Here is a 10798-nt window from a genome sequence, read left to right on the forward strand (position 1 = left end):
TGAGTGCATGGTGCCAACCTTTTGGAGGCAGGGCTGTGATTGGCTGCCTCATTGAGTGAAAGTAGAGATGCCTTTGGGATAAAACCATCTCCCCCTAGACAGCTGGGAGTTCCCCTGGAATGTAAGCCGTGTAAGTGTGGTGGCTTCATCTCTAGACAGAGCCCGTGCTAAGAAAGTGTGAAAGGATGCAGGGCCTTGGTGGGGGAATGTGGTGATGGGGGCAGCTGGAGAGACCATATCCAGGGACAAGAACTCTAAACTTTTCGCTTCCTCTTTGATGTTAGATAAGTATCTTGTAGGGCAATTTTTTAAAAAAAATCACACTTTATTCTTCAGTTTCCTCTCTGGCTTTGTGACCTTGTGACCTAGAGGTCACGTGTACTGCTACCAAAAGCCCTTCCTGTTCCCTGTGCGGCCAAGAGCGCCTGGGGCTAACGCCACCCTAGCCTCCTCCACCTGAGCCTGCAGAGTCATTTCTGTTTTCTCGCTGGGAAGAAGCCTAGGGAAGTAAGAGGAGGGTGATTCCCTAGCTTGACTTTAAACCACATCAAACACTTTGCTCTTTCACTTCCTGCCACTACCTAGAAGTGCCAGGAATGTCCCCTCCTAAGAGCCAAAGGTGAAGATCTTCATCCTGGGTCCCCTCAGAACTCTCCACCATTGACGTCACCATTGCTTCTTCTGCCTGCCGGAAGCCGAGCCTGAACTTGAAAGTTGAGCCTGAGTTAATTCCAAAGGCTGCGAGTCAGGGGGAAAGACAGGGAGAGCTGTAGAAAATCCGATTCCTTACGTGAGAGCCACAGTCTGAGAGAAGAGGATGAGGGGCTGGTCATTTGTTACCAAGAGCTGGAGATACTGGATCGGCGACAAGAACATCTGTGGCTACAGAGACTTGAGACCCCACCTCTTCGTCCCTGGTTCTCTGGCTGGCAGCGGTGGCTGTGGTGGAATTGAGGCCAGAGCATCCTAAGCCTCCTGCGTAAAGACGAGATCGCATGGGCCACTTCTGAGAAGACAGAAGACGGGGAATGATTAACACAGCTACTGTGTGGTCCTGAATAGCCTGGAAACAATTAAGACCTTAAGTCTGGCATCCTCTGATATGTCCTCTGGATGTCACAGCTTTAGAGGGTCTCCCTGCTGCCTGGCAACGGCACAGGAGCCCACTGAGGGCAGTAAGGACCTCAAGAAGAGCAAGACTTGGTTGGAGGAAGGTAGAGTGCCCTAAGTGGGGGTACAGGGGGACTGCCCTAAGTGGGGGAGGGGGCAGGGGAACTGCCCTAAGGTTCTCAGCTTGGCCTCCAGCTTATCTTCAGCATTCAATCTTAGTGCATTCTCAAGCTAAGGTTCAGGAAACTGGGTAATGGTTTGCCATGGTGCTTGCTGGAAGACCTCTGACCTACACCGGCTGGCTTGCCTTCCAATGGGTGTTTCCAGAGCACTGGGGGGGGGGGGGGTAGGATGTTGTCCTCCCAGAGACCAGATGTCTGCAGCAACAATAGTCAGAGACCAGAAAGGCCGGCGCCACTCGCTACTCAAGGAGGTGAAATTGCTTGGAAATGGGTGACTCTCCTGGGTCCTGGGCCTTAGAACAGGAACCCACTCCTCTCTTCCCCAGACACTAAGAATCTCAGAGCGTTTCTCTCCTCCTGGAGCAATCCACTCCCATGCAGACAACACCCAGTCACCGCTCCACTCCAAGAGCCAGCCTCTGTCCCTCTCCTGAGAGAACAGGAGGAAAATGCCCCCAATACCATTTCCCTCCCCAAGGTTTCCTACCAAGACCCTAGGCCAGCGACCTACCTTGAGGGGGTGTAAGTACCGGAGTCCACGCAGGAAGGGTGGCCAGGCAGGGCCAGGCAACTCGTGGCCGAGCGTTCGGGTGAGGTGGGCTATGTAGCTTGTGGCCAGCACCAGCACGTCCAGCTTGGAAAGCTTTGTGTCAGGTGGTACGGCAGGCAAAGCAGCCTGCAGGGCCAGAAAGGCCTGGCGCAGTGTCCTCACCCGGGTCCGCTCCCGTGCTGCGTTCTCAGGGCAGGCTTCACTCTGCAGAGAGGTGCCCCTTGAGTACATCTCACCCTGCCCTCTTGTCAGAGTTCCTATTGTTGGGACAGGGTTTCCTGTAGCCCAGGCTAGACTTGAACTCTCTGCATAGCCCAGGATGACCTGGAATTTGGGATCCTCCTGCTTCTACGTCTCAAGTGCTGGGGCTATACGAGTTCACCACCACGCCTGGTTGGTCCTGACTTCTAAGGACCCTATTAGTGCCATGTCTTCTTATGGAGCTAATGGGCCTCACTGGTTTGAAGCCAGGCTTCATAATAAAATGAAGGAAGGCCTGGACTGGGATCAGATGACAGGAAGGTGGCAACACTTGGCTCAGAACCCAAGAGTCCTTTCTTTCTATTATGCCATTAACATCTGTTCTACTCCCAATCTAGAGCCTGCTGTACCCTGGGGGCTATAGGAAGCATAGAGCCATGCCCCTGCTTAGCTGACCCTTGACCCAACTAGGTAAAGAGGAAAGGACTCTGCACAAGAGTCAGAACATATAGTCCTGGGCTGCGGATGTAGCTCAGTTGGGGGAATGTTTGCCTAACATGTGTGAGGCTCTGTGCCCGATCCCTATTGCAGCATAAACTGGGTGTTTATGCACATACTCTCAGCGCTTGGAATGTGGGGGCAAAGGGATCAGAAGTCCAGGTTCTAAGCTACAGAGGATGTTTGAGGCTAGCCTGGACTACATGAGACTCTGACTGGAAGACAGACAGATAGATAGATGAATAAATAAATACAAATAAATAACAAATACTCTGTCTAGGTCCTCCACCACTGGCTGCTGTTCAGGGACCTGAGATAGCTCACATCCTCTGGGCCTGAGTTTCTCAGCAGACAATAGTTAGGTCACCTCTCTGAGCTGTGCTCTCATGGAGTTCTGACCTGTCCTGCCCACCTCCAGCGTGGCACCATGGGCCTAAGGATGCTGCCCTTGGGCGGAGCCATCAAATACCGATTGAGGCTCTGCCCTCAGAGGTGGCATCTCATTGCCCTCAAACCCTGCCTTCCCCAGCTCCCTCCTCTAGTCCAAAGAGTCCTTACCCTGCCATGAGCTGTTCCCTTAGCTCTGGTCCCTCGAGGGGCAGAGGTGGCTCTGCTCAGTCTGTGATTACTCCAGCTAGTGCTGTTCCATAGGTCCTGCCTTGTCTTGCTGAGGCGGCTCCTCTTCCTGTCAGCACCTAGAAGCAACCGTGCTTTGGCCTTAGTCTGGCCATGCCCTGCTCTTGGCATTGCTGGTGCCCCTGAGGCCTCCTGTGACATGTCACTCTCCTGGGGTATGGAGCTATAGCCTCTAGAGCAGTCACACAGAGCCCGAGGAAGCCCTTAGGCTCAAGTTAGCCTGGACAGGCTGGCCATCCAGCCAGCAGAGTCTGTATCTGAGGAAGCCGGCGCCAACTCAATCCTTCACTCCTCGCTCTGGGAAAACTGCCCACCCAGCACAGCCCCCGCAGATAGCCTCCGCCTGCCTCCCATCCCAGCTGAGAGGTGGGGGTGTCGCATGCTGGGAGTGGCAAAGCCCTCGGACAAGGCCCATGCTAAAAAGGCCTGGAGATGGGTAAGAGGAGAGTACCCTTCCACGCCCTGACTGACCTTACCAGGGTCATCCTCTGATGGACCTACTGCTTCAGGTTTGGGGCTCAAATCCATAGTTTGGGGCTCTGGATCTCCAGCCCTTGTGTCAGAGACTATCAGCATCTATCTCACATGGTCCTTTCCTCCTCCCACCAAAAGCACATGACGAGGCGCTACTCCCCACTCCTCAGACATGCTTCCCAATTCCAACTTGGTGGTTTCTTCCCAAGATTCCAGGGGAATGATGCCATCCTCAGGGCTCTGCCCTTCACTTATGAGGACTTTAGCCCTGCCCCGCCACCAGCCTGTATCCCTATTTGACGGGCAGGACCACAACCTGGCTAGGATCCTAATAACACTTTGATGTTCCTAGCTCTTGTAGATGCCCTGCATTGTGCCTCTGCACTTTATATGAATATCTTATTCTCCAGAGCAACCATAAAGAGATCGTGTGTGTGTGTGTATGTGTGTGCACGTGCACGCGCACATGTGTGTGTACCTGTGTGCACGTACATGTGGAGACAAGAAGTCAACATCAAGTTGTCCACCTCATTTAAAATCTTTTAATTAAAATATAATCACATGACTTTCCCACATGCACTTTCAGACAGTATCTCACTGGGACCTGGACTTGCTGCTCAGGCTGGGCCAGCCGGCCAGCGCCGCTCCCGAAAGCCTTCTGAAAACGATACTCGTTTCAGATGTGGGGAACTGTACTGTGCGGAGATGAAACAACCTGCCCGGAGGATTTTGTTTTGAGATAATGTTATGCTGTGTAGTCTTGGATAGCTGGAAACTTGTTACGTAGCCCAGGCTGGCCTTTGAACACACAGCAGTCCTCCTGCCTCAGTTTCCCAGGTGCTGCTGGGATTACAGAACAATGTAAAATCTTGGAAGTAGTGAGGCTAGAGATGCCCGTGGGATGAAGGGATTCCAGCTCTTAGATTCCAGTGCCATCTTCTTTTTCTCGGAGAGGCCTTTTCCAGAAGCATCCATCCGGGACCCTTTAGAAGTTGAATCCGACCAGAGCTGAGGTGAGATTTACAGAGATGCCACAAGAGCACTGCACACACAGGAGTTCTTTCTCTCTGCAGGAAGTCACCCAGCAGGGAAGGAGAGGGCTCTCGCCCTGGCTCTGCCAATCCTGGTAGGATCCACTGACTTTAAGGACACAAGGTAGGGAGAAAAAAGTATTAAAGCCACACGATAGCTGCACGGAAAGAGACTCTGTAACTAAGTATGCTCTCTGAGTCAGGTAACCGGGACACCTCCAGAGGGCTCCTCTGCTGTCAGTGCTCAGTCCTTGGGAGGGTGTGAGGTCAAGGTCATGTGGACCCGCAGTCTCAGAGACACGCCCTCCGTGGGGGAGCCACCCAGTGAGAAGCAGTGTCACTGGTCAACAAGACAAAACGACAGCCTACAGAGTGGGAAAAAATCTTCACCAACCCCACATCAGACAGAGGCCTGATCTCCAAAATAAACAAAGAACTCAAGAAAAACCCAATAAAAAATTATTGATTCTAGTCAAGTAGGCTTCTTTCCAGAGATGCAGGGCTGGTTCAACATATGAAAATCTATGAAAACCACCATATGAATAAACTGAGAGAAAAAAACCATATGATCATTTCATTAGATGCTGAAAAGCATTAGACAAAATTCAAAACCCCTTTATGATAAAGGTCTTGGAGAGATTAGAGATACAAGGATCATATCTAAATATAATAAAAGCTATTTACAGTAAGCCAACAGCTAACATTAAATTAAATGGAGAAAAACTCAAAGCCATCCCACTAAAATCAGGAACACGACAAGGATGTCCACTCTCTCCATACCTCTTCAATATAGTGCTTGAAGTTCTAGCAATAGCAATAAGACAACATAAAGGGATCAAGGGGATTCGTATCAGAAAAGAAGAAGTTAAGCTCTCATTATTTGCAGATGATATGATAGTATACATAAGCGACCCCAAAAACTCTACCAAAGAACTCCGACAGCTGATAAACACCTTTAGTAATGTGGCAGGATACAAGATCAACTCCAAAAAATCAGTGGCCTTCCTATACACTAAGGATAAGGAAGCAGAGAGGGAAATCAGAGAAGCATCACCTTTCACGATAGCCACAAATAGCATAAAATATCTTGGGGTAACTCTGACCAAGGATGTGAAAGATCTATTTGACAAGAACTTTAACTCTTTGAAGAAAGAAATTGAAGAGGACACCAGAAAATGGAAAGATCTTCCTTGCTCCTGGATTGGGAGGATCAACATAGTAAAAATGGCAATTCTACCAAAAGCAATCTATAGATTCAATGCAATCCCCATCAAAATCCCATCAAAATTCTTCACAGATCTGGAGAAGACAATAATCAACTTTATATGGAAAAACAAAAAACCCAGGATAGCCAAAACAATCTTATACAACAAAGGAGCGTCTGGAGGCATTACCATCCCTGACTTCAAACTCTACTACAGAGCTACAGTATTGAAAACAGCTTGGTATTGGCATAAAAACAGAGAAGTAGACCAATGGAATCGAATAGAAGACCCTGACATTAACCCACAAACCTATGAACACCTGATTTTCGGTAAAGGAACTAAAGTATACAATGGAAAAAAGAGAGCATCTTCAACAAATTGTGCTGGCAAAACTGGATGTCAACCTGTAGAAGAATGAAAATAGATCCATATCTATCACCATGCACAAAACTCAAGTCCAAATGGATTAAAGACCTCAATATCAGTCCAAACACACTGAACCTGATAGAAGAGAAAGTGGGAAGTACTCTACAACACATGGGCACAGGAAACCACTTCTTACGTATAACCCCAGCAGCACAGACATTAAGGACCTCATTGAATAAATGGGACCTCCTGAGACTGAGAAGCTTCTGTAAAGCAAAGGACACTGTCGCTAAGACACAAAGGCAACCCACTAACTGGGAGAAGATCTTCACCAACCCCGCAACTGACAAAGGTCTGATCTCCAAAATATATAAAGATCTTAAGAAACTAGACCGTAAAAGGCTAATCAACCCAATTATAAAATGGGGCATTGAGCTGAACAGAGAATTCTCAACAGAAGAACTTCAAATGGCCAAAAGACACTTAAGGTCATGCTCAACTTCCTTAGCAATCAGGGAAATGCAAATCAAGACAACTTTAAGATACCATCTTACACCTGTCAGAATGGCTAAAATAAAAAACACCAATGATAGCCTTTGTTGGAGAGGTTGTGGAGAAAGGGGTACACTCATCCATTGCTGGTGGGAATGTAAACTTGTGCAACCACTTTGGAAAGCAGTATGGCGGTTTCTCAGGAAATTCGGGATCAACTTACCCCTGGACCCAGCAATACCACTCTTGGGAATATACCCAAGAGAGGCCTTATCATACAACAAAAGTATATGCTCTACGATGTTCATAGCAGCAATATTTGTGATAGCCAGGACCTGGAAACAACCTAGATGCCCTTCAATGAAAGAATGGATGAAGTAAGTATGGAATATATACATATTAGAGTACTACTCAGCAATAAAAAACAAGGACTTCTTGAATTTTGCATGCAAATGGATGGAAATAGAAAACACTATCCTGAGTGAGGTAAGTCAGACCCAAAAAGAGGAACATGGGATGTACTCACTCATATTTGATTTCTAGCCATAAACCAAGGACATTGAGCCTATAATTAGTGATCCTAGAGAAGCTAAATAAGGAGAACCCAAAGAAAAACATATAGGCATCCTCCTGAATATTAACCTTCAGCAAGCGATGAAAGGAGACAGAGACAGAGACCCACATTGGAGCACAGGACTGAAATCTCAAGGTCCAAATCAGGAGCAGAAGAAGAGAGAGCATGAGCAAGGAACTCAGGACCGCGAGGGGTGCACCCACACACTGAGACAATGGGGATGTTCTACTGGGAACTCACCAAGACCAGCTGGCCTGGGTCTGGAAAAGCCTGGGATAAAACCGGACTCGCTGAACATAGCGGACAATGAGGACTACTGAGAACTCAAGAACAATGGCAATGGGTTTCTGATCCTACTGCACGCATTGGCTTTGTTGGAGCCCAGGCAGTTTGGATGCTCAACTTACTAGACCTGGATGGAGGTGGGGGTTCCTTGGACTTCCCACAGGACAGGGAACCCTGATTGCTTTTCGGGCTGAGGGGGGGGACTTAATTGGGGGAGGGGGAGGGAAATGGGAGGCGGTGGCGGGGAAGAGACAGAAATCTTTAATAAATAAATAAATTTAAAAAAAAACAAAAAAAACCATGAAACATAAAAAGCAAAAAAAAAAAAAGAAATTGGTCATCAAAACATCACATAATCCAATAAAAAAAAAATGGGGTAGAGACCTAAACAGAGAACCCTCAACAGAGGAATCTAAAATGGCTGGAGGACACTTAAGGAAATGCTCAACATCCTTAGCTATCAGAGAAATGCAAATCAGAACAACTCTGAGATTCCATCTTACACCTGTAAGAATGGCCAAGATCAAAAACAGTGATGACAACTTATGCTGGAGAGGTTGTGGGGTAAAGGGAACACTTCTGCATTTCTGGTGGGAATGCAAGCTGGTACAACCCCTATGGATGTCAGCGTGACGATTTCTCAGAAAATTAGGAAACAACCTTCCTCAAGACACAGCAATACCACTTTTGGGTATATATCCAAAGGATGCTCAATCATACCACAAGGACATGTGCTCAACTATGTTCATAGCAGCATTGTTTGTCACAGCCAGAACCTAGAAACAACTAAATGCCCCTCAATCAAAGAATGGATAAGGAAAATATGGTACATTTACAAAATGGAGTACTACACAGCAGAAAAAAAGACATTTTAAAATTTGTAGGCAAATGGATGGATCTAGAAAACATCATATTGAGTGAGGTAACCCAGACTCAGAAAGACAAGTATCATTTGTACTCACTCATAAGTGGCTTTTAGACATAAAGCAAAGAAAACCAGCATAAATTCGCAATCCCAGAGAACCTAGACAGCAATGAGGACCCTAAGAGAGACTTACATGAATCTAATCTACATGGGAAGTAGAAAAGGACAAGATCTCCTGAGTAAATTGGGAGTGTGGGGACCATGGGAGAGGGTTGAAGGGGAGGGGAGAAAAAGGGAGAGGAGCAGAGAAAAATGTAGAGCTCAATAAAATCAATTTAAAAAGAAGAAAAGTAGTGTCACAGGCTGAGGAGATGCGCAGTGTGACAGTGTTTGTTTAGAGGACATGAGGCCTTGAGTATGATCCCACTATATACACAAACACACAGAGAGAGCGTGCGGGCACGCATCCAACAGAGAGAGAGAGAACACTCACAGAAAGAGAGAGAGAAATCACACACACACACACACACAGAGAGCGTGTGGGCATGCATACAACAGAGAGAGAGAACACTCAAAGAGAGAGAGAGAGAGAGAGAGAGAGAGAAATCACATACACACACACAGAGAATACACACAGAACACACAGAGAGAGTGTGTGTGGGCATGCACACAACAGAGAGAGAGAGAGATCACATATACACACATAGAGAGAGAACACACAGAGCGTGCGGGCACACATACAATAGAGAGAGAGAGAACACACACAGAGAGAAATCACATATACACACATAGAGAGAAAACACACACAGAACACTCAGAGAGGGAGAGAAATTACATATGCACACAGAGAGACAACACACACAGAGAGAACACACAGAGAGAGAACACACAGAGAATACACAAAGAGAGAAAACACACATATACACGCATATATAGAGAATACACACACATGAACACACACAAAGAGAGAGAAAAACAGAGACACAGTCAGGCAGGCAGAGACAGACAAAGAGACAGGCAGAGACAGAGAGACAGAGACAGGGGGCACTTGGGAGGCTAAGACAGGATCACCTCAACTTTAGGCCAGTCTGGGCTATAGAGTGTGAGGCTGTGTTTGAAGAAATGAAAGAAGGAAGGCAGGCAAACCGAAAGAGCAAGCAGAAGATTGCCTCAATTTTGGTGCTAACGTGGTCTATACAGTGTGTTTCAGGACAGTCTAGGAGTTTCTTCCCCACAAAAAAAAGAAGGAGGAGGAGAAGAAAAAGAAACAAAGAGCAAGGAAGGATGGAAAGTCAAAGAAAAGAATACAGGGATACAGCATCTACAAAGATGCAGTGACTAAGAGCGGGGTGGAACCAATGGACAGAGTTGTGGGTCCCATGCTAGCAAGAGCAGGAGCCATTTCTAGCACCCCAATATTTTGTACAAATGTTCCCGCAGCCAGCAGAGAGGGCACCAGGACTCTTGGAGAGCTGGTCTTGAAGGGCTTTACATGTTGAACTTCCTCTAGGGGGGTAGGTAGCTCAGGCCATGCTGGGCTTGGTTCTCTCTGCCCAGGTAGCAGCAACCATGGGGCAGGCTCTTGGAGAATGTTCTCTGTGACAACTTGGTCTCAGTCCTGTCCTTCAGCCTGCTCTCCAGGAGATGAACACAGCAGGGAAGACTCTGTCATGACGCTCCCAGGTGGTTTCATACCGGCAGCAGCCAGGCAAGAACATGGGATGAGACGCTACTCCCCACGCCTCAAACATGCTTCTACCAGGTTGGTACTGGTCCAGCTCCTGAACGCTGGGCTTCGTGGCTTCCACTGTGGCTTCCAGGGAGTGAAAGCAAGTTTACTTCTGGGTTCCGCTTCAGCTGGGTGTGACGAGCCCCCGTGATAGTTCTCTGAAATTCAGACAGCTGTCGCGCTGTCCCATCTGCATGGGACTGACTCTCTGAGAAGGTGAAGACAAAACCTGTCAGACACGTTGCCCTCTGTGTCTGGTACAATTTGGATATTCTATTCTCATCGATGGGTTGTTTGATTGGGATGGCCAAGTGCACATTTCTAATGCTGAAATGGGACAGTTCAGACCCCACCACCACCGTGGACTGAATTCATCCCCCAAAATTTATGAACCTTAATCTCCAGCACAACAGTATTACACGGTAGTATGTGTGGGTGCTGGTTAGGTCATGGGGTTCTGTCCTTACACAAGGAAGAATGCCGAGCTCGGGACATAGCTTAGTGGGTAGGATGCTTGCCTAAAACACGTGGAGCCCTGGGATTGGTCTCCAGCACGTCACAGATGGGGAGCTGTGGTGTATTCCTGTAACCTCAGCTGTC

The 10798-nt window shown here is 47.8% G+C and overlaps 1 protein-coding gene across 1 annotated transcript; it reads right to left on the bottom strand.

Moving 5' to 3' along the window:
* Positions 1 to 829: 829 nt before the first annotated feature.
* On the bottom strand, positions 830 to 3318 carry LOC121439557 (transcription factor 23-like). Its single transcript, XM_041640071.1, has 3 exons — positions 3100 to 3318; positions 1804 to 2046; positions 830 to 1006 (listed from the first exon to the last, which is right to left on the bottom strand). The coding sequence occupies exons 1-3, from the start codon at positions 3316 to 3318 to the stop codon at positions 830 to 832; spliced, it is 639 nt and encodes a 212-aa protein (XP_041496005.1).
* Positions 3319 to 10798: the final 7480 nt, after the last annotated feature.

The sequence above is a fragment of the Microtus oregoni genome, unplaced genomic scaffold (genome assembly GCF_018167655.1).
Source record: "Microtus oregoni isolate MIOR12 unplaced genomic scaffold, Mior012 000062F_ref0000492, whole genome shotgun sequence".
In the NCBI taxonomy this organism is placed as follows: Eukaryota; Metazoa; Chordata; class Mammalia; order Rodentia; family Cricetidae; genus Microtus; species Microtus oregoni.